Source organism: Neopsephotus bourkii, unplaced genomic scaffold (genome assembly GCF_033783945.1).
Source record: "Neopsephotus bourkii isolate Nb327-2 ecotype Australia unplaced genomic scaffold, CSIRO-AGI_Nbou_v1 NB_668, whole genome shotgun sequence".
Lineage (NCBI taxonomy): Eukaryota > Metazoa > Chordata > Aves > Psittaciformes > Psittacidae > Neopsephotus > Neopsephotus bourkii.
In genome coordinates, this window is record NW_026901167.1 from 545,126 (window position 1) to 569,730 (window position 24,605).

Genomic DNA, 24,605 nt, shown 5'->3' on the forward strand with positions numbered 1-24,605 from the left:
GGATCTGCATGTGGTGACTGCTGGTAAAGATCTCACCCCAGGTTCCAGAAGAGATCTCAAGTGTACCCCAGCAGTTAGATTTCCTCCAGTGCCTTTGTCACAGATCCCTGCAAGCATCCCAGATACCGGCACAGCAGACTCAGGAAACATTAAATGTGAACTGGGAATATGTTATGAAACACAAAAGCACAACTGGTATAAGGAACATCAGACAAGCCACTAAAGGCAAGTTCATTGCTGTTCATCACACACCCTTCCATCACAACTCACTATGAATAAGCCCCATGTTTCCAGCTCCCCCCAGGCAGCACCGTTTATGGTCCTCAAGGAGGTTTACAGAGGTGTGGGCATGAATCCCACCTCCATCGTGCACCCAGTGCCTTACCAGCACAGCCCTGTTGCTGGCATTCCCACTCAGGAATGGAGACGCGGCTGGATGCGTTCAACGCTGTTCAAGCAAGCGGAATGAGATGTAAAACATCAGCCCTGGAATCCCTCCTTCCTTTGAGGTTCTGTTGTAACTTGTCAAGTTTTACTTCAAGTGTGACAAACGTGACGCCGTACAAAGTGTGGATCTGGGTGGTTATTACAAGAGAGATGCTATTACACGGGAGATGCTTTACTTCATCTGCTGTGAACCCATTACCGGAGCATCACAAAAACACAATGGAGATGCCTACACACACGCTTCAGCAGAGCCAAAGCTTAGCCTGGTGTCTTTGCCCTTTTAAAGAGGCCAGAAAGGCTCAAGTATCTGCAAAAGCATAGGGAATGCTGTACTGAGCCCGTTGTTCTAATGGGGGTAGATGAGTAACAGTTATAACACCTATTATTCATAAGCTAATACAGAGATAAGACACCAGTTGCCTTACAACACCCATGTCCCATACTGACCATTTCACCTTCAAAACAGGTTCAACACAGGGTGGACAAGATCTTTACCCAGCATCTAAAAACTCCCAAAGAGCACTGAGGATCACCAAAAACCCACATTATCACAGCCCATTCTGCACTCAATTTCAAACTAGGAGTAGTCTACTACTGCCTGGCTAGGGCTTTTTCTGGTTTAGATGCACCCTATTGCTCTGCAGCATTTTCATCTCCACCACAAGGACTGGTGAATGATGAATTATGCCACATTTGCATGACTGGGGTCCATTACCAAGGACAAAGAACAACCCACCTCCCAAAGTCCTCTGATGGTACCTGTTTGAGAATGATTGTACTTACATGGCTTTGGCTCCACACTACTGTCAAGCTTCAGAAGCTTCCTTAACCCAGTTCCTGCTTTGCAGCTCACTGCTAGTAAAAGCACCCTAACTACAGCTTTACAAGTCTATTTACTTCACCTCCTGTTAAATGTGTATTTATTAACCTGGCAAAGGTTTCTGCTGGGAGTTTATGGCAATTGTAACTTCAGGTTCTCTCATGAATTCCTTTCCCTTTGAACATGGAGAATTTCAGAGCTGCTTCAGCCAATAATCCTTTTTAATTATTAGTATTTTTTAACTATCCAATAAAATTTCCCCCTAACTTCCAAATTTAATAGGAAGGACCTATTTAAACAGAGCAGCACAAATTTCACAAGCATTAGGTCTTTAATAGAGCGATTGGTGCTCTTGAACCAGCAGATACTATGACAGTTGCCATCAGCTTGTGCATAAGTGTAGCTTTCCACCTCTGAGATTTTGACGGTAGGAGGGGAGAACACTTGGGAGGCCAAGCTGCCATCAAGAGCATACCTGAGGCTTATCTGAAACCATCTTTATTGCAGCCAGCTCCTCCTCATACACTTGGTTCTTTTTGCTGTCTAAAGCCTCATTTTTACCCCAGCTTCATCAGGTGATATGTTGTCTTACACTAAGTAACCTGGATGGAACAACTACAGATAGAGGTGAGACTGGAAATCCTCATAGCAAAGATTCCATTTTGGCATTAACTACAGTTACCTGGTACGTGTATGCCCACAAAAAGATAGGGAGTCAGTTTGGGTCTTGTTAAATTGCAGGCTTAGCCATGGAAAAGCAGCTTCCAGCAATGAATGTTTCCATATGCCAGTTAATAAGCTTTGAGTATTTCACCCATTAATCTGAGTGAACATCCCCTTATTCATCATCTCCAGTGGGGTCAGTACCACCGCTATGCGAGTTCTGCGTCTGCAGTGACTCTGCTCAGCTTCAAGGGCAATCCAAGACTTTGGAGAGCCTCTAAAACCTCGCCATTCCTGAGAAGAATGCAAGCTTATAACTGAAGATGCTATTCAGATACTGCAGCTCATGTCATCCAGCATTTCAGCACAAGCTCTGCAGAGCAGGAAGAAAGGCTTTACCTTTAAAGAATCACCCAAAATCATTTCCCAACCCACTGAATTCATGGCGAAACTTCCCAAGAAGCTGCATACAACCTTCATAGGATAAAGGACAATGAGATGTGTGCACTGGAGAGCTAAAAGGAGGAAAAGGCTTTCGTTCTTTGGTTGAAAGTAATAGTACCTGGGTGAAGTGACGGTAGCACAGCTGAGGCACAGGGAATGGCAGCAGCAGCTTCAGAAGCCCCTGTCCATCCTACAGGCATGGGTCCAAGTGACCTCCCCATCCTTCTGCTTGCCAGTGTGCAGGCAGAGTCACAGCCAAGCTGCTTACCACCCCTATAAAACTCCAAAACCATAAACAGATCAAACCAATGGGATCTGTGTCCAAGCAGTGAAGGTTTAACATGAAAGGAACCAGGTCAGGCGGAGCTGTGCGGTTTTATTTGAACAAAACCCAGTGTTGGTGCCTTTAATAAAGTCTACATGACACTAAATGCATGTACAGTTGTAAGATACCTACTTGTAAAGAAGGTGCAGGAGAATATGTACAATCATAGTTAAGTTAAAAAAAAAATTCACATTTTACATAGATTTAACTTGACAGTCCTATGCGTTCATGGGATATAAAGGAGTAACCAAAAAAGGTAACAAAGATAACCCAGATCACAAGGAATTTCAGCTGGAGCACTGTATAATGCACTCAAACCAGAATTTTTGGGTGTCCTAATTCCAATTTGGGATGTCATTTGTTTGAATTCTTAGAATTAACATGTTCAATGAGTATACTGATGTAAACAGGGGTCCAGTGGTGCCATTTTCTTCCATAAAAATCTCTATTTGATGCTGTAGGCCGCTCTTCAGCATTTACAAATTAGAGTAATTACACAGGATGCTTTTCAATACATGGTAAAATTACCAGAGGGAGATGGGCTCAAAAGACACTTTGAAGCTTCTCAGTCCACTTTCACAACGCTGTAAATCTTACTTACAAACCAGAAGCAGGCAAAAAATCCAATAGTCCCTAAAATGAGAAAAGGGGAAATGGTTAGTGCATCTTAAAGAGAAATGTAACAAGTAGTTCCCAGCAGGACAGAGTATAGCACTGTAATCCAGCTCACCAGCCAGAAAACAGCACTTGTTAACAGCACACATTCATCCCCAGGTCAAGTTACTGATTTGGATCTGAGGGGGTTCAGTGTGGAGAAGAGAAGTCTCAGGGGGGACCTGATCGCTCCCTACAAGTGCCTGAGAGGAGGATGGAGCCAGGAGGGGCTGGGCTCTGCTCCCAAGGAACAAGGGATGGGACAAGAGGAACCAGCCTCAAGCTGCACCAGGGCAGGGTTAGATGGAGCTGAGGAACAATTCCTGCCCCAGAGGGTGCTCAGGCATTGGAACAGGCTGCCCAGGGCAGGGCTGCAGGCACCGGCCCTGCAAGTGTTCACACCCTGTGGAGACAAGGCCTCAGTGTCATGGGTTAGGGGTGGCCTTGGCAGGGCTGGGAAGGGTTGGACTGGAGGAGCATAAAGGGCTTTTCCAACCTGGTTGATTCTATGCTCCTATGACTTTTAGGCCCAGGCTGCTTGATGTACATGTCAAGCATTGAATGTGATGCTGCTGTCACCACTAGCAGGCACACAAGTGCCATTTAGGAAACAGACGTTTATAGGCACACAAAGTCAACCCCCACCTGGGTTTTTAGGTCTACAGCCTAAATAGATCACAGGCACTTATGTGTATGTTCATAAAATAACCCACTTCAAGCCTTTTACAGCTTTGAAAGAAACGTTTCTTCCAACTGTTTAACAGAGATCCATTTTTGTCCTGTGATTGTGTTCTAGAATAGCAGAGAGCTATTTAAGGTATAACTAACACCAGAATGAGTTTTAGCACCGTTTTCTGAGCATACCATAATTAATATGGGAACACACTCTAACCCCACAGTATTATCCTCCAATCCTTGTCACTCTGAATCCTTCTGATGCAAGTGTTCTGTAAAACACGCCCTCATATCAGAACCTGAAGACTTCACACAGAGAGGATGCATTTCATCTATAAACAAGACTTTCACAGGTTTCAGTAGCATCGATTTTCAACTTCCCTCCTAAAAAAAAAATCTGCTTTAGCATCCTTTTTTAATTTTTAATCAGAAGTTTTGCCAATGTACTGGAACGAGAACAAGACTATGGTTTCTAACACAAGCAGCAATGTGGCAGCAAGTGGCAATGTTTGTCAGACACCAGATTTGAAGCATGAACTTCCAAGCTCAGGAAGGAAAGGCTACACTCATCACCAGGATACAGCCTTATGCAGTCACTACAACCCATGCTCCATCCCTGGCAGTGCTCAAGGCCAGGTTGGACGGGGCTTGGAGCAACCTGCTCTAGTGGAAGGTGTCCCTGCCAGTGGCAGGGGGCTGGAACTGGATGAGCTTTAAGGTCCCTTCTAACCCAAACCAGTCTGGGATTCTGTGATTCTCTGGTCAGCAGAGACTCCTTCTGTTGTTACCTCCACATCAATAGTCAGGGCTTACCAGTATTACCATTCCTTCTTCCCTCCCATGAATAAGTGTATCCTACAGATTCCAGATGTGGATAGCTCTATGGACTAGAAACTTCAAAAGGAACATGGACCTAAGGCTCCCACTGTCAAAAGTACCTCACCTGAATAGTACACAAGATTCTCAAAGATTAGAATGGACACCAATACCTCCACTGGTTTTTGATCTTTGTCCTCCAGTTCACACACTGTTGAATAACCTGGTCTGCAATATACATACTAGCACTCAGCAACAGCTCTCTTATGCACAGAGAGGAGATCTTGAACATAAAGAGTAGATCTTAAACACAGAGAGCTCACATCTAGCTGGGTAAGGGAAAGTTATTAATAACTTGTTTAAATTCAACATTAAAAGCAAGGATTACTGCACAGAATAATGCCAAAATACATTAAGCAGAGTGTTCTGCTCTCCTTGTTTCTTGTAGCTTTATTGTTTAATGAAGAAAAAAGAATTCCAAGCACGAACAGATTGTAAGAAAGCAAATAGAAAAGCACTCTTCACTTGGCTGATACTTCTTATGTACCTTAAAAGCTCTCTGTATCATACTGCTTTCAATCACTGCACAGTGGTAGGTGCTTCAGAATCTTGGATTCTAAACACAATCTACCCAGAAGATCAAAACTCAATTTTGAAAATGGCATTAACTCACAAGTGAAAATGATGTTCAAAAATAGAGGTCACAGTAAAGCAACATGCTTTGACTATATTCAGCATTGCCTCCCGGCATAAACCGCATGTAATCATGTAGCTATCCCCCCATTCAACCACACTTCTTATTTCCTGAAAGATTAGCTGCACTTTGTGCATGGAAACAAAACTGCCTGCTTTGGGTGTGCACATTAGTTGTTAGATTTCACCACATAGATGATATTATTATCACTGTTAGCATTCACTTCCTATTTACTTATTCATTATGATTCCTTTTGTCATGACCACACAACACACTGCCACAAAGGAGGTATTAACTGTGCCCTATTTGTGTGTCAGTTGCTGAGACCTAATAAGCAAGAGTAAGGAAAACCAAAATACCTAGTGCTAAGTTAAGTGGAACAGAACCAGATCCCATTTGGGGAACATACATACAGAAGAATGTTATTAACACCAACAGTGTGTAAAGTTATATTAGCAAACTCCCTCACACCATGAACTTGTGAAGGACTGAACCCTTATTTTGCAAAGACAGTGCTATTAAGGAGTATTTGACAAAACAAAGTTAGGTGTCCTCTGCTCAAGTCCCCTGTCCAGAATAGCTCACATCCTATGGAATTATAGAATGGTTTAGGTTGGAAAGGACCTTAAAGCTCCAACCCCCTGCCATGGGCAGGAACACCTTCCACTAGAGCAGGTTCTCCAAGCCCCATCCAACCTGGCCTTGGATGGGATGGCACATTTACCACTTCTCTGCACACCCTGTGCCACTGCCTCAGCACCCTCACAGGGAAGAACATCTTTATCTCCAACCTGAACTTCCCCTGTTTCAGTTAGAAACCATCACCCCTTGACCTATCCCTACAGTCCCTGATGAAGAGTCACTCTCCAGCATCCTTGCAGCCCCATTCAGTTACTGAAAGCTACTTTGAGGTCTGCAGGCAGCTTCTCGTTTCCAGGCTGAACAGCCCCAGTGTTCTCAGCCTGTCTCCATACAGGAGGTGCTTCAGCCCCTGATCATCCTCATGGCCTCTGGACTTGCCCCAACAGCTCCATGTCCTTCCTATGTTGAGGACACCAGAACTGGACACAGTGCTGCAAATGGGGTCTCAGAAGAGCAGAGCAGAGGGGCAGGATCACCTCCTTCAACCTGCTGCTCATACTTCTTCAGCCACCCAAAGATCAATCTTCAAACTGATGATGGAAATTTATCACAGCATTTTACATTAGCAAGGATTTACTACACACTCCATATACCTACTATGCCCATTACCTTTCCCGTAACAAGCTGTTCTATTAAAGGGTGACCATGTAGTAGCTTTCTTCATGAAGCAGAAATGCAGCACAGCCCTCACTACTGTGGCTCTCTTAAAACAATAAGGCACTGCAAAAACAACAGCAGCCCAGTTTCTTCTTGTACTTTTGGGGCCTCCAAATCAAGAACTCCAGGAGCAGCAGCACATCTGAAGCTTTTAATGCCATTCCAGCAGCTGCCATGCCAATTGCAATTATCCTTTTATATATGAAAGGGATATTTTTAATTCTCCCAATTTGCATCTTGTAAGTGAAATTGAAATTGGCAGGATAGCAACTAACCTATGCTAAACCCCAGGCACACATTAACATATTGTTTCAGTTTAAAAGGAATTAAAACAGTTTAGAGTACAGTTTGGTGCTTCTTTAAATATATATATTACAAAGGACATCTGGAGGTTGTGAGTTTCACCAGGATTTAAGTCAAGGTTTAACTGGCAATATATTAATTTCTGTGTTTCATAGAATCATAGAAATATGGAACAGTTAGGGCTGGAAAAGACCTTAAGATCATCTAGTTCCAACCCCCCTGCCATCAGCAGGGATATAGTTAAAACCTATAGTTAAATCCTCCTCCCTTTTTATTGCCACTTCTATACTGCACTTCTTTGTTCTACTTTCTTTAGGAGCCACAGGTCTAAATAACAAAACAACAGCAGAAAACCAGCAGGCAATGCCAGTTAATATGATTAAATACGACTGTACAAACACATACAGTAATTTCCTTCAGCGTTTTACTACGAACACCGCTTTATTTTGTCGTATCAACCAGCATTAAAGGCAGTAAGGATGAAAGAGGCTCTTCTCAGTGTTAAACTGACAAACTTGAAGTCAGATGCTAAGACTTACTTCCAATACTTATTTTAGCCACTCTTTCTTGACTGCATTGAGGGAGCCAAGAGATGCATTTCAAAGTAATTAGAGCAGGCTTCAGTAATCAGGCAGATGATGTTAAAAAGTAACAATACAAATTATCATGCACAGAGAGATCCCCTATTACAGATTGTAGGAATGAATGTAAAGGTTGGCTTTATGAACAACCCATAGTACAATTGGGCTTGCTCTGCCTGGAGAAGGCTCCTGGGAGAACTTGGAACAGCTTCCAGTGCATAAAGGAGCTACAAGAAACCTGTGGAGGGCTTTGGACAAGGGCCTGTAGGGACAGGCCAAGGGGAATGGCTTGAACCTGCCCGAGGGGAGACTGAGCTGAGCTCTTAGGCAGAAGCTCTTCCCTGTGAGGGTGCTGAGGCGCTGGCACAGGGTGCCCAGAGAAGCTGTGGCTGCCCCATCCCTGGCAGTGCTCAAGGCCAGGTTGGACACAGGGGCTTGGAGCAAGCTGCTCCAGTGGAAGGGGTCCCTGCCCGTGGCAGGGGTTGGAGTTGGAGGAGCTTTAAGTTCTCTTCCAACACAAACCAGTCTGGGATTCTGTGATTTTCTCTAGCTCTGCCACTGCAGTACTTCATGATACTAAAGACAGCGATACATAAGACATGACTTCATGTATTAAAACTACATTCAGAACAGCAGCAGTATGATGAACACCAATATAAAACGCTCCTGGCTATTTTTAAGGGCCAGTACCCTTCAAAGAGCTTTTAATTTCATCTAACACATGGTAAAACTGGCACAGATTTCTCATCAAATCAACCTCAAAATTATCGTTTGAGTCAACTGATTATGAACATTAGAGTCATTCTGTAGAAAACACTTAGTCTGCATGAGTAACATCAGAGAAGCTGGACTGCTATTAGTAGCCATATTTCAAATAACTTCCTACACAGTTAAGGCACATTCCTGTCATTAAGAAGTGGTGCTTAATGAGCAGGTAAAACCACCTCTAACAGCATCACAACTCCATTGTCAACAGTCACGTTTTGCCCAGCACCAACCTGCTTCACTTGCTAATAATGAAAGCTGAAAGCATCTTTTATTCTCCATATGCAATTATCTCTATCTATACAACTTCTAGAACCACACAGGAAATCCAGACTCAAGTTAAAACACCTGATATCAAAGTGAACAAGAACAGCACTTTGAAAATGGAATGGTTTGAACTCACTGCTAATAGAATATGCAAGAAAGGAAAATTAATTATACTATAAATAAATGTAATTTTAAGTTAGGGGAAAAAATACCTTGAATCTCTTATTGTGAAGTGTGAATAACAAACTATAAAAGCAACACAGCCTAAAGTGTATTTGATGTTTCAGATAGTTTCTCATTGCAAAAAAGGACACCCCCCCTTCATTTCAGTTGGAGCACTGTACTTACCTGTGAAAAGGAAAAAGATCAGGACCATGATCATTGTGTAACCAAAGTATAAAATGGTGCTGGCAGTTCCTGTTATCTGGAGTTTCGAGAAGAAGTAATGAACTGCATAGATGAAGAGATAAACCGCTGTAAAGCTGCTTGTCAAGAATGAGCGCCACCACCAGTGATAATCCTGAAAGAACCAGACCATTCAGTAAGAGACAACCCAGAAAAAACAGGTTAAAAACAAACACTGTCTCATGAAATACATTTAATTCTTCAAAATTAGCCTCAAAAAAGAGAAATTCCATCATATCACATAGACACTTTCTGCTTTCTCCACGTAGCTGTATTGCTTCCACTATGAACATGAAAACATTCCAAAATCAAGGCTGCCGATTCTTGTTTATCTGCTGTAAAGGGTGAATTGGGAAGCACAAGGTACATTCCAGAAGCATGCCTAAGACAAGCATGTCAAAGGCTGATAATACAATCCAATCACATATGGACTGTATACGGGAATATATGGGTATTCCCTTTTACAGCACATCACAGTGTATGGGAATACCTGGAGTATTTCTAACATCTACCTAAAAGTGTTATCTACATCAAAACTGTACTTTTTACCTCTGCACAGAGGTGGAAGTAGCACAGCAAAACTGTAGCTTCTGAACATGTAATAAGGAGGATTATAAAAACAAGGAAGAGGAATCCAAACATGTAATACATCTGATGAGACCTGAAATAAGAACAAAATCAAGAGTCATTTTAGGTTGAAGTTTTGAGCAAATTTACAGTGCCACTGCAGGTGCTGAGGTAACCAAAACACAAACCCCACACCACTGACGTAACTTTGTCTTTATCACTATTAGCTGATGTTTAAGCTGTGCTCCGAGTTGTGCCCTGTAAATATCCACTCATTTAAGCTGGCAGGAATAAAACCACTGCTCTACAGAACAGTGCTCAAAGTGTTCAGCTCTGCTTCTCCTGAAATTAGTGTCTGTGAGTGTTCCCACAGAATAGTTATGGATAATTTCCTCAGAGATGTTGGTCACTTCAGATCTCTCTTTCGGGAGGACTTTAACTTATCTGACTCTTGCATCACCTGTACCCTTCCTCAGCTACAGTATGTGCTTCCTTCCTCTTACTGCAGCTAAGTCTTATCAGGTGTCTCTGCATCTCCTCATTACATCCAACAGGATGCTCCTCCATTCCCAGTCTAGCCCCAGACCAAGTCTGACCAAACCCAAAACCACCCAGGAAAATAAATGCAAGGGGAACATATTCGGTTACTTTTAATCTGGTGTCTTTCAGGTAAGAGAAGTAACCAACTTTACTGAGTGATGGTGACAATTACTGCAGCATAACATTTGACAGAAGGGTATCAGTTGCACATTCCCTCATTGCTTCCTTTCTGTGGGATAAAAAATGAGAATGACCTTTTCCAGCACAGCTATATTACATGGTTTCTACCTTTGTTGAGGACTCACATGAAAGGCTAACATATCTAACAGATTTGATTGAAGAACTGATGTAGAAACCTGCTCTGTAAGAAATCTCAACATAAACAGAGGACACCTTAAAAACCTGGCACTTTCAGGTTAGTATTTTTCACTGAATTACAACATACCGAACATTCCATGTTTGCAGTGTGGAAGTTATGACAGACTGCATTGGTTTAACTCTCCATGCACTTGCTTAACTAGGTTTTGACTAGATTTAGGAGTGGTGTTTGCATGTCTTTGTTTTACAGATCATGGAATCCCAGTTTCTTGACCTGATTCTATTTAACAGCTGAAACTGCTCCATATTAGTTTTATAAATCGTAACACACACAACAGATTAGGCTCCACCTAATCACAACAGCATGAAACCACATTGGTGCCATTCAGAGCCAGATAGAAAACAAGACAACAGGACTTCAACTTCACACTTCGCAGCTGTCAATGAGAACTAGTTTTATAAGTTCTGAGCACAGGGATAAATATGCAGATCCTGGAATTCCACTCAAGTCTGCAAGAAGATAAATTGACAAATTGGTTTATTCCTTATATTAACTGGTTTGGGATGTTCAAACTCACTGTGTGTTTATAATTAAACCCACATAAACTAGAACAACAACAGTAAAAAGAGTGATACTCACCAAATGCTATTCAGAATGAAAAACAGTTGAATGAAAATACAGCCAAAAGGCAAGATGCCCCCCATGATGATACCAGGCAAGGGCTTTGTGAAGAAGGACTGCTCTGGAATTTGGCGAGGAATCTGGTTTGTACGTACTGGATGCTCAATAGGCTTTAGGAGAAATGAATGTAATTAAAAGAGAAACTGTTATATCATAAATCAGATTACTTTTCCCCAATATCTGCATCTGAAGATTTGACAAACATCACTTGAATTTCTTTCCTAAGTCATCACAAGTTACCAAATAAAATAAGCTACAAACTTGGTAGCATCATTAGGAATAAACACATATGCCCCATCCCTTGCAGTGTTCAAGGCCAGGTTGGATGGGGTTTGGAGCAACCTGGCCTAGTGGAAGGTGTCCCTGCCTGTGGTTGGAACTGGGTGAGTTTAAGGTCCCTTTCAACACAAACCAGTCTGGGATTCTATGATTATAAGCATAAATTCAAGTTACGGTTATAATATATAATGACAAAGCGAAACATCATTTTACAGCCATAGTGCCACAGACTTTTCAATCCAAACAGATCTCACATGCTTGGGGATCCAATGATTCAACTCCAGAGGACAACTGCATTTCAAATCTGTGCTCAAAGAGCCTTACCTTCTCTTTGAAGCCAAAATATGCACCAACAAAAGTGAGTGGGACCGAGATTCCAAACCACATAGCTAGGATAGCAACCAAAGTGCCAAAAGGGATGGCAGCTGAGGATCCTTTCACCCACAGGATGAGGTTCATGATGAAGAAATCAGCAAAGACAATGCTGAAAAATATATCACAAAAAGATATTAAAATATTCAGGAAGGAATAAATATCAGTTAGTGTTAAAAACCATAAAGCAGTTATGAGTCTGCATCAGAACAACTTAGCTTCTTACAACCTTTCATTCCCTAACAGCTGTAGTTACTTTGATGTAAAAATGCTTCCAATGCAAATATCTATAGTAAAGCCACTATTTCAATACAGACTCTGCACATAAAACCAGAAGTAACAGAAATATTCCATTATAAAAATGCATATAAAGAATGCAAAACTAGAAAATAAAAAAATCTTCTATCTGAATCACCTTTCCTGTTACTGTCATTTAATTCCTTTACTGAGGTCCTTCAGAGTTAGTAAATGCCCTCTGAAACAACACAGTGATGGCAAAATCTCTTATTTAGGAAGGCACATGTCACTCACAACAAACATACTCCCTGCTGCAGCATCTGTCAGAGCAGCACAGGAGCAGAAGGGTGGATTACAGAAAGAATCTCTGTGTTAATACCTCATGAAGTCACACAGTTAAGCAGCCCATACCTTTGCCAAACTCAGACTGTAGCAATCATGACACTCTCCAGCCCTGTTCTTCCCTCCCCAGTTAAGTGCATCTGCCTCATGTTGTAAACATCCTGGAAAACCACTAGAAAAGAACTCTGAGATGTATGATGAGGATTTCAATCATCCCATCCCAAACAAAGCAGGATGTACTGTAAAGGAACAGTTCTGCTTTTTCCATAGAAAAACCTGCTTGAATTGCCACTGTTCATGGATTCAGAGATGCAGCACAAAAAAATGAGCTCAGGAAAGGCCCCTTGTCTGGGGTTTTGCTGAAAAAGTGTTCCCAAGGCACAGCTTAAACTGGCCTGAAGTGAACATGCATCCTCCACTGTATTTAAAAAGGAAGGAAGGAGGATTAGAGCTCTGTCTAGGGAGAGAGGACAGGTTCCTTTTGCCCTAGGAGAGGCCTTACCCTCACCCAAACTGGCTGGGGCAATGGTTAAACAAGCACACCCAAGCGACCCCTGGTGTAAGTGTCTTGTGGAACAAAATATAACAAATCACAGCCAGTTTAAAGACTTGCTCATCTTTATAATGTGCCCCAGCTCCTAACACAGACCCCAATTACCCCCTCCAAATTTAGAAGTACTGCAAACATGAGCTGCCATCAGTCTCCTGGGACTTGAATGCCCTTGGGCTGTTTATGATATTATGCAAATTCACTAAAGTAGCATAACATAATCAAGACATCTGTTCCTATTGCACCATCCCCAATCATTTTCCTTCCTCTGTGCAACTTCATTTATTTGGGAATGTAAATGATCAGCATGGTATTTCTGCCACTGATAAATATTTTCTTTGCTCTCCTGATAACATCTAAATGACAGCAGGGAGACTGCAGCACATTTGGTTCAGAAGCAAGGTTTCCTCATAGAAATACTACACTCGGTTGTTATCACACACTTTACACTTGATAAAATTCTACTTGACTCAAAACCAAGTCACATTTTATTCATTTGGGGGGGAAATACCTTAACAACTGATTTATAACCTTTGGCTCAACTTTTGCCAAAGGGTACTTGTCAAGGGAGAGCTTCATGTACCCAAAATTTCACCTAAGAAACAGAAGACTTGAAGAAATTGGTTTCTGCTCCCTTTCTTCACTGATTTAATTCACACGGAAGGTCTTGAGAGCTATGAGAAGATGAAAAATAGGAGAGGCACTACTCTTCCCAAGCACGACAGTATTTGCCATAGTGTGCTACACACCACAGCCATATCAGAAACACTACCTACTTTTATATAAGGTTATATCCAACTGAAGAGAATCTCTGCATAATTCTCACCCAGAAGCATAGGAAACATCTGCTGTTTAGTATAGCACTATATAGCTATAAGACATTTAAGTTATATTTCCTGTGTTCTTTTTAATAATATGGGTACAAGAAAACACTGATACTATAGTTAAGGTCATAGAGGTTCTGCCTAAAAGGCTGTCTCCCTATTTACATAAAAGCACTACACACACTCCAAAGTCACCACAAAACCACAAAGTGGCCATAAGTATTCCCAGTTATGACAGGATTATCTGAAACATTCCAAATGTCGAGGTACGTAACTGGAACTGGCCCATCACTATGCCTAATGCTCTGCTGCAGTGATTTTCACAGGCTGTGATGCTGCTGCCTTGTGAAGGAATCCCACCATTCCTCCCAGCCCTGGTCACCAAACAAGATGCTAAGAAGTTCTGCTGTAGAGTTCTGGGCTCCAACTCTTCAGAATTCATTTCTCTTCACGTTCAACTATAGGTAATGTTCAAAAGGAACAACTTGGAGAACAATAAAGATAAAGAGCACACAAACAGAACAGTTCACTTCCCCCCCCATTCCTTCCCACCTCACATTCCTCTACACTTAAGAATAAAAGAACAAGGGCAAACAATACTAACCCAGGGCAGAGCAGAGCTGTAAGCAAAACGTTTGTCTTCCACTTCTCACCTCTAAATGCTGAGGGAAAGATAAAAACAAGTTCAAGTTCAAGGCTTTTTGCCACTGTTTTGCAATAGGGCAGCAAGAAGCAAGTTTGTTGCCCGAGACACCAGCTCCAGTGTGAGGTTTACATTAAATCTAGCACCTCTGAATTTACCCTGCTGTGTCACACTGAACAAACATGTACTTACTCTTGTACATTCTAGCAGACACATAACCAGCTGGAGTTCCCAGTAAGACCCACAGTACAACTGCACAGGTCATCAAAGCACCACGGTTGGCAGGAGAAAGAAAACCAAGGCAAGCTAGGACTAAAGAGAAAAAGAATTTAGTTATCTGTGGACAGGTAGCAAAAATCCTTTGTAACACATTACTGTAAAGGTTTATCCCTGTCACTACTTGATATTTAAATGAGCATAAGCTCTCATATCCCCCAATCCCATGGCCATAGCATTGGGTGACATGGTCTAGTATGAGGCATTCCTGCCCATGGCAGGGGGTTGGAACTGGATGATCTTAAGGTCCTTTCCAACCCAAACCATTATGAGATTCTACAATATACTGTATAGACAGCATATAATAAAACACCAACTTGTGACGGTCTCCATCACCACATGTATATAACAGGCTCTCAATCTCAGTGTTGTGTCAGTATTGTTCCACTGGTGTGCATTCTTGCTCTTATTCCTGCATGGCTGCAGATTGCTGTGTCACAAGTATTAGATAAAAAGTGTTCTGAGAACAAAAAGCTTTCATTTTATGTCTTTGAACTTGCATTACTGGATCTCTGGATAATTTACACCACAACAAACTCCTTTTACAAACCAAAACCAAACTTGTAACAAGGAAGCTTCATTTCTGCATCATGAAGAATAAGAATGAGCCCAGATAGCATGCTTGGAATGACACTGCTTACAGCAGCATTGCTGAAGCTACCTAGGTTACTACTATGAAACCACATTAATATTTTACTAAAGGAAGGAGTTCATTTCCAAAAGGCTTCTATCATCTAATAATACTGCATTTTTCTTACATTATAACATGACAAACACATCACTTAATAAAGTTACTCACATAAGGTAATAAATGTCATAATGAAGATCTGAGTTCCTTGGCCCAAGAAGACAGACAGTAACATCCCCTTCCTTGGAGGTCTAAACACATCTCCATGGACCAGCTTCCAGCCAAATTCCTCTTGGGCATCTTCCTGTATAAAATCAGCAATGTCTTTAGCAAAGACGCATAAAGCAGTAGTGAATTAACATGATGCAAAATCCATATTTAAAGTCTGATTAACTTCCAGTTTAGATCTAAAGACAGACTAATTGCATCTGATTCATCACTCCTTGATTTTTATAACCCCCTAATGGTTCAGTGAAAGAAAAAGGCAGGCTTTATCAAGAAAATCCTCATCTCTTAAAGCAAGGAGAAACAAAATGTAATTAGCCAAGCCATAGAACATCATTCTAAATTTAAACTAAAACAAAGCATTCCATTTAACTTGGATTATAGCATTTCAAGCTAGTTCAAGCATTTGTCTTTTCTTGCCTCTTGCAAAGCATATCAGTCTTAATGACAATACTGGGAAAGAATTAAAAGGCCTCTGTACTCCAGAAGGAAGTTTGCTCCCTGCAATCACATGGGCAAGTACCAACACTCTTTGTCGCAGTGCCAGAGGTGAATGGATGGATCAGGGAAGGAATCCTCAGTCCAGCAGCTCTAAGGAACCACTAACAGCAGAACTTTTCAACCAAGTCACTCAAAACAAACACTTCCCTTCACAAAACCAACCAAACACACACAACCACAAAGAACCAACCCCTCAAGAAGGTCACTCTCTCCCTCACAAAGTTAAGAGATACATTCAACAAGGAGTGCTGAGGTTAGTTTAATGGACTGCTTACCACTAGGAGTACAGCACACAAAAAAACAGGGCTAGAAATAATGCAGACCCAAGCAGTGAATGACACAGAGCATCTTAACTTGCTTGTATTTTCTGGCTAGAGATTACTCTCAGAAGTCTGATCACTAACACAAAACCTAAAACTATTAAACAGAAGATAGCACAGAGAAACTCAAAACCCAACTACCTTTCCCTGCAAAGCAAATGCTAAAGGTATAATTCCAACACATCAGTGCTTTTCCAGTATGGAAAGGTTTATTTGGTTAAAACAGCACAAAGACCAGACTTTAAGTCTGAGAACTAATTATGATGATGATGATGATAAAGTTCTGAGGTAAGACAGAAGGTAGTTGGGAGTAAGAAATGAAAGAATTTAAAGGTTACCGTCTGAAGTAAATCCTTATCTGTTTTCAAAATGAACACCAAGCAGAAATAAATGCTCAGTCCTTTAGTTCCTGACACAACAAGGAAGCTACACTTTACAGTCACAGCAAAATATCTAAGGCAAAGCTAAAAAGATACGTTTGAATCTTGGCCTATATGCTAAAAATTACTCTAAATCTTCAAAGATTACTCTTCAGGTATCTTCCCTTAGTCGTAAGATCCTTAAGGCAACTCCATGACTTCCAAACACTTGATTAATGTATGTCTCACTACATCTACATCATACTAAAAGCCAGTCGGTATCAGCTGAACATGAAATGTGCATACCAAGACCACCGGCTCTGGCTTGCACATCGACCACCAGCATTCCCTATGTGTGAGATACTAAGTTGCTCCCCTGCAGCTTCTTCAGCCCAAGTCCTCTTTTGTACCACTAATTCACACCTTTATAAATCAGCTCCTTGAACTGTAACAGATCTTGAAGTCTCACAAACTGGCAGGAAAACAAAGCATGGCTTTTTGGAAGTCACACCTATTCCTTCTGCTATCCATCAAAACTAACCAAGCTCCTACATGTCTTCCTCCTTATCACATTAAGAATGGCCAACTAATAAGGACAAGACAGTATAAGATATTGAACATAATTTAATTGAGAGATCAAACAGGAGCTTCTCAAAAGCCATCAGTTAAAGGATGTGGAAAAATTCTTCCCCTTTAAATTAGTGTCTGCATTTGCATTAACAAAAGATATTAAATATCAAAACCAAAGAAGAATAAAAGTGCTTTTAGATGTTAGTTTCAATATGAAACATTTTTATGCATTTTAAAGTATTCCTTTATCCAGATAGCAACAACAATGAAAATTCAAGCCTTTGTAGTATCTGACATTATTTCTCCTCTATGGCTCGCAGATACCATTTTTACCAGTGAGAAGGAATCGTCTTTATTCAGCCTTTCACTCATCCACTGGTCAAGTCTTACTAACTCACAATCAGTTACATTCTTTTCCATTAAGGCAGCAAAGCCATTATAGGGACCAAAATTAAAACCCCATCATTCACACAACCCCCAAGTAGTTCTAACACAGTTAGTGAGCAGAAGTTGTGTTGAGATGTTGCAGTTCATATGTAATCTCCTAACAGGAGACAAAGCCAGCCGTACACATCAAAAGAAGCATGAGCAGGAGGTTGAAGGAAGTGATCCTGCCCCTCTGCTCTGCTCTTTTCAGACCCCACTTGCAGCACTGTGTGCAGTTCTGGTGTCCTCAACACAGGAAGGACATGGAGCTGTTGGAGCAAGTCCAGAGGAGGCCACAAGGATGATCAGGGGCTGAAGCACCTCCTGTATGGAGATAGACTGAGAACACTGGGGCTGTTCAGCCTGGAAAAGAGAAGCTGCGTGGAGACCTCAGAGCAGCTTCCAGTGTCTGAAGGGGGCTACAAGGATGCTGGAGAGGGGCCTTCATCAGGGACTGTAGCGATAGGACAAGGGGTGATGGGTTCAAACTGAAACAGGGGAAGTTCAGGTTAGATCTAAGGAAGAAGTTCTTTGGGTGGCGAGGCACTGGAACAGGTTGCTCAAAGTCATAAATGATCCATCCCTGGCAGTGTTCAAGGCCAGGCTGGACAGAGCCTTGGGCAACATGGTCTAGTGGTGGTAGGGGGGTTGGAACTGGATTATCTCAAGGTCCTTTTGAACCCAAACCACTCTGGGAATCTATGATTTCACCACAATTTCTAGGCACAGGCAAAAGGCAACATCAATTTGTATCAGTCAGACTCTTTCCCACAACATCCAGCAAGACAACTACTGAGCCTCCCACTAATTTCACTCCCTTATTTCCCGTTGGTTTAATTTTTGATCCTTTTTTGCAATAATCAACTCATATAGTGCGTTTGGTTTGGGGGTTTTCTTTGCTTTATAAAGTTGCACAGCATCATACTTCCCATGACATCTAGAGTACAAACTTTCCAAACATAACAAGTGCTAACACACTTGCTTTCCAGACAAGCTACACTACAAACTACTCTAAAGAAACACCACCTTAGAAATGGAAAAGTGACAACACCTGAGCTTCCTAAAGCAACTTCATTACAGAGGGGACAATACCTGTCTTCAGTAGTTTTAAGCCTGACCTCCTGAAGAGGCAAAAAACACTTATCGAGTTTGATAGTTCAGACTACAAAACCCATTTTTAGGCAGAAAACACGCCAAAGCAGCAATTCTATGCTGCAGATGTCTCTGCAACAGACACAGTGCAGGTCCTGTGCTGTGACCATATAACATGACTTAAAATGGGCCTGCATTAACAAGGAATCTCACCTATCACTCAGTGATCGACGGGAGGGATCTCTGGAGCTCCTCTTGTCCAACCTCCCTGCTCAAGCAGGGCCACCTAAAGCAGGTTACCCAGAACCATGTGCAGATGGGTTTTGAATATCTCCAAGGTTGGAGATCCCATAAATAATACAGAAATAATACACTGGTTGCTCAGGTGAGTGTCATACCACCAGCTACATGTCCAGACTGACACCATAATGCAAGCACAGAAGAAATTGCCACATCTTGAACCAATGCCAGAACATTTTTCAGTGTCTGCACTGTGTCTTGCCACTGTTGGCGTATATGAAAGTATTTATGAAGCAAAGAGGCTTTCCTTGGTTGAGACCTTGGAACAAAGGGATTTACATTTCAAATACTTCCCAAAAGTTTCTATGAGTCACTCCACATACTTCTAAACCCTGACGTCTGTCCTTGCATATTACGAGTTCATCGAATGATGCTACAAAAGAAAGACTGGCACATCTGCCCATATACTCCTGCTGTTAGGAAAGATGAAACAGCACTAAAGTTATTTTTAACCCCAGACATATTATCATATAGCAAATTCTTGGTAGCTCTACATCTCTTCAGATTGTATTGAAAACTCATTGATAGACATGACTAGCGCAGAAAAACATGCTCATATAAAAGCTGTACATCCTACTCACAGAAGAGTCAATCTGGTTGTATCTTGCAATGTCTTTATGAAGAGTCCTCAGAATGATCATAGCCACCATGCCAGATAGGAAGAGAACAATCACGAGGGAATTCATGATGCTGTAGATAAAGAAAAAGTAAGTTTTCAATCCACTTATTAGGTTGAGACATGCACTCCAATTCCTACCACAGAGGAACAGCCTCAGATACCCAGACTGCACTTAAGTCATTCAGACCTGTCAGTATTTTCCCACTCAGAAGATAAACTGTTGAGTCATGTCCCTTTATGATTTCTTAGGAGCCAGAAGAAAGAAGAATAGTATTTCATGATATATTGTTAATTCTCAAGATTTACACCCTGCTTTTCTTTATTTTCCTCCTTATAGAGATCAAATATTCTCCCTAGTGAAACACTACAGCTATTAAAGCAGACTCTGTCAAGCAGATTTTATATCTAGTGACCAATGAAATCTATATCATGCCATTTAATTTAATCAGATCAGCCTTTTCAAACACTCTGTATTGCAAAACATGAACGTTTCAACTTAGATTATGTACTGGATATAATTTGCATTATGCAGAGGGAAATGAGTATGAGTTTTTTCACATACATCTTTCACTCATTAAAAAGCCCTTCTTTTTACTGTATGCAGCTGCTAAGTACCAAACAGGCAGCACACACATGTATCTCTCACTTGGCAGTTAGAGCAAGCCAGACAGTAACAGTAAGAACATTGCAGAGCAGCAACATCTCCAAAGCTTTACAGATTAGAGATGCTGAAGTAAACTGATGGAAGCTGCTTTCCTTTTGGACATTAATGGTGCATTCCTTTGGTGAAATGCAATACTGCAGTTGTTCCCAAGAGATGGAACACTGATAAAAGTGACTGCAGATGAAAACAAGAAGGTTTTCTTGCCTGAAAACTAACAGCCTTTGTTTTATGACAGCAGAAGTTATATAGCCCTGGAAGCACAAACAAGAAAGCTTTGTGCTCCTCTGAAAGGTTATTCACTGAATAAATGCAAGTCTTACCTAAACCACTGGATGTTTGTATGTGGCATGGACTCCAAAATGTAGTCCCATCTGGAAGCCCACTTAATATTATTCTTTTCCTACAAATAAATTAAATAGCAATTAATAGAAACAAGTTTGTTGCAGTCTGAGAAGGGATATGCACATCAAATCTCTTCCACAAGCCTTCCATTCAGCACAAACATCTATGCTTGGTATCAACCCTGTTTATCAGACCTCCTTCTTGCATTAATTCATCTCTTGAGCCTCTCAAAGAATACCCTGTTTACTGAAATCTCCTATCCACATGTTCTACCTTCAGTTGAGGCTTCGCTAAGCCTCATGTTTCCATGATTCAGTATGTAGCTGCCTTCAGCTCCCAAAGGCATGCTGAAAACAATCATGCCACAAGAAGATACTCCCAGCATAACACAGCTACAGTTGAAACATTAGTTTTGTTAAGTATACTCTATGTTTCTAGTTTCCCCTGGTACTTTTCTCTTATCACCTATAATGTATTTAGCACAGGCTTCCTCACTCCCTGCCACAATGCTGTCTGATCCAGACTATTTTCCACTCTGATTCCTCACAGCCAATCTTCATTTCTAGATATCCCTGTGAAGGATTTAAGAAGAAATCATTCAGCAACTTTGACCTTCAAAAGATGCTTCCATTTTCTCCTACCTTCTCCCCTAAATCCTTCTTGCAGGAGCTGCACAAATGATGGCTCTTTCTGACCTCAAGCCTTGTTCCCTACAGCATGTTCCATGAGATGTACACCCACTGTCCTGCTACCCAATTCCGTCTCCTGAATGCCATGAAGTTCTGATGAACATCTTCATTTATTTATGAGCTGGTAAGTTTGTACAGTCTAAAAATGATCAGCAGTGATGATCTTTATGGTCTCTTCAACCAAACCATTCTATGATTCTAAATCAGCTGACATATTAGAAAAGGACCATATAACAGTTATTCATTTTACTGGTTTATGTATTCAGGCTTAGTGAAACTGATGTTCTCTTATTTAAGAAGACTCCTTACTGATAAATACTCTCCTTTTAAGCTATTTGGAGAATACTATTAAAAAGTAAACCATATCAGATATTATTTCAAATCAAGGCTAACAGATAACAGAAAGAAGCAGTTTTGAGGAGCCTGGTGACCAAGATGTGCTGGAAGTGTCTGACCACAGGAGCTAAGCTTTACCTGCTCTGTGCCTGAGGGAAAGGGAACACATAGCCCAGATGTGGAACACATCGCAGGAATAATCAGATAAAGTTAAATTCCAACTTATCATCAAGATTTAAACACAAATGTTAATAGACAGGAGGCTCATTCATGTAGTAAGATTAGGATTGGGTGTCACAGGAGGAAAGTAACAGGATACAGAGCCTGCACCTCAGGGTCATTGGTTCAAATCAAATTCAATTTGGCAGAATGAAAGCTGTTACCATATAATAGCTGCTTGATGCCTACAGAAAACAAGCTGGTGGTCAAGTAAATCCTGCAAGACTGGTGTCTCACATAAAAAAAAACAACTAGGCTTTTGGGACACACTGGAACCAAGGTGCCAAAGTTTGAAGTAGCTTGAATCAAATGATTCTGACCCCCACAGGAGGCTCACTTTCCATGCTGGGGTAAAGACCCAGTTGTAAGAAAGCCCAGCTTCCTCCTAACAGACTGAACAAACCATTTTAGTGTTAGCAAACAATAGAGTATTAAGTCTAAAAGATAAATGGCCACCTACTCCAAAAGAAAGTGAAGGCATACAAAATGAGACAGGACCTGCAACTTCATTAGAAGAGCTTTACCTTATGCTAAAACCAACACTGAACACAGAAGTGCCTACAAATATAATGCAAACATCTCTTCTACATGAGATTCTCAGTACCCTGACTGAGCTGAACACTGACAACATAGAGCACACCTCAACGAAGACAAGCCTTGCAGTTACTCAATCTACTACCTTTCTGTTAGTAACAAAACAGGGGGGAAGTCAAATGTCAAACTACAGTAATAGCAAAGTAACAGGTTTGGGGCAAACTGCTTCACAAGACCCTCCTTATGGAATTTACACTGCTTTAATCCACTTATGGCTATTAGCAAATTATCCAGTTTTGATGTCATTCTTTTGGGGAATTACATATTCACCTAATAGATTCAATACTTACTTCAAATGTCACAGAGTAAGTGTAGATCAGATTCAGTTTGCTGTTGAACTCTCCAGGAATCTCCATAGGGGGACCTTCACAACTTAAGTTGTTCTCATCTGTATGTTTGTAGCTAGTGGGGGGAAGGAATAAAAAGTTAAAGAAAATTGTATATCTTTTACAATGTTCATTTTTATTAAATCTTTTCTAAGGTAATTCAAACAAGTACTTCTTTAAAAGCCAAACAAATGGAGAGCTGTGTATGTTATTTTGCACCACCTATTTAACCTCTCTGAGAACCTGCCTTTCGGTTCTTCTACCAACAAAAAATTAAGATCCTAGAAAGTATTGCTACTCATGTTTGTAGCTTGAGATAACATTAGAATAAGTCACATATATAATATGTCAGATCTTTTGTACAGGCTTAAAGCCACATCAGAACTGAACACTGCTCCTCACAAGCACTTGTAGTGAGAGCTAAGAACTTCACAGAAAGCATCCTTTGGATCTTGGATCCCTATCCCACATTCGGTTAGTATCTGTTCACACCTGAAAGCAGTTGAGGAAATTATAGGCAAAGCTGTTTGTTAAGCGTGTGGGAGACAAGAACCACAGAGCCCTAAAGGGCATGAGATGAGGTTTCACCCTACCCACTTTTCTGCCATGAATGAAGTCCTAGTCCTAACCTCCAATGCTGCGTGGTTAACCAGGCTGTGAAGCTTGGGGATCTTCACCTGGCAAGACAGCAAGTTGAACACAAAATCCCTCTCTTCTCTGCCATGATGCCTCCCTTCCAAGACAGCTTAGACATCCTCATCTTCCTCACTGACACTGAGGTTAAGTCCCTCACCAGTAATGCAGTCTCACAGGCTCTCATCTTTTCCTGAAGTTCTACAGGGAGAAGAGGGTTTATTTTGGTGGATTTGGGAGTATCTTTTTATACTGGGGCAAAAGAATGACTGTGGGAACCTTTCCATTTTCCATTCCTACACAACTGGTCTAATCTCACCTTTCATCAGGCTCGTGTACTCCGGAAAATACAGAACTCAGAACAATATTCTACATTCTGAAGTTCAAATACACAAACCTGTCTCTGCAGTATCTTAGAAATACTGCAGCTGTAGAAGCACAAAGTCAAAAAAACCCTTGAGGTTTGCTTGAATTCACTCCTGTGAACACTGGAAAATAGCTTCCCTCTCACACCCACTTGGGCAAGTTGTATTTACACCATTTAGATAAACAGTTCCACTTTATATGTGTTATTATATGTCAGCAACTAAGTCAAGCCCCAAACAAAAGGTTTCACCTAAGGCCTAGGGTGCTCCAGCCACAAATACTGCTATCAAGAGACCTTCAAGGTTGAAGCAAAGCACCAAGCAAAACACTGTGTCAGAGAATGACAAAATCAAGGTTATGTGCAACCCAACTGTGCCCTCTTGTGGTCTCTGTTACTGGTGGAAAGTCAAATCCTCACTTCAGCCATTCAGGATGCAAATGATCAGGTGTTAATCAACGATGGAGAAGGCTGGTAGTACTAAAACCACATTATACCATTGCAACAGAAAAACCAAGGATACCTGAGTCATGTTGTACTATTCATGTATCTATGAGCTGAGAAAATGTGGTAGTGTAACTTAAGAACGTATTTAACCTCTGCAGAAAAG

At 41.2% G+C, this 24,605-nt stretch overlaps 1 protein-coding gene across 1 annotated transcript in view; it reads right to left on the reverse strand.

Annotated features, from left to right (window-relative positions):
• Window positions 1–2,736: 2,736 nt before the first annotated feature.
• LOC133212135 (transmembrane 9 superfamily member 2-like) overlaps window positions 2,737–24,605 on the reverse strand; it is a 28,551-nt gene continuing 6,682 nt past the window's right edge. The window contains exons 7-17 of the mRNA XM_061353193.1: window positions 22,963–23,074; window positions 20,813–20,892; window positions 19,791–19,899; window positions 15,588–15,720; window positions 14,705–14,824; window positions 14,474–14,531; window positions 11,869–12,028; window positions 11,224–11,375; window positions 9,708–9,819; window positions 9,102–9,273; window positions 2,737–3,332 (exon numbers count right to left, since the gene is read on the reverse strand). Of these exons, the coding sequence (XP_061209177.1) occupies window positions 3,265–3,332; window positions 9,102–9,273; window positions 9,708–9,819; window positions 11,224–11,375; window positions 11,869–12,028; window positions 14,474–14,531; window positions 14,705–14,824; window positions 15,588–15,720; window positions 19,791–19,899; window positions 20,813–20,892; window positions 22,963–23,074 (1,276 nt within the window). The 3' untranslated portion in view covers window positions 2,737–3,264. The remainder of the gene's footprint in view (window positions 3,333–9,101; window positions 9,274–9,707; window positions 9,820–11,223; window positions 11,376–11,868; window positions 12,029–14,473; window positions 14,532–14,704; window positions 14,825–15,587; window positions 15,721–19,790; window positions 19,900–20,812; window positions 20,893–22,962; window positions 23,075–24,605) is intronic.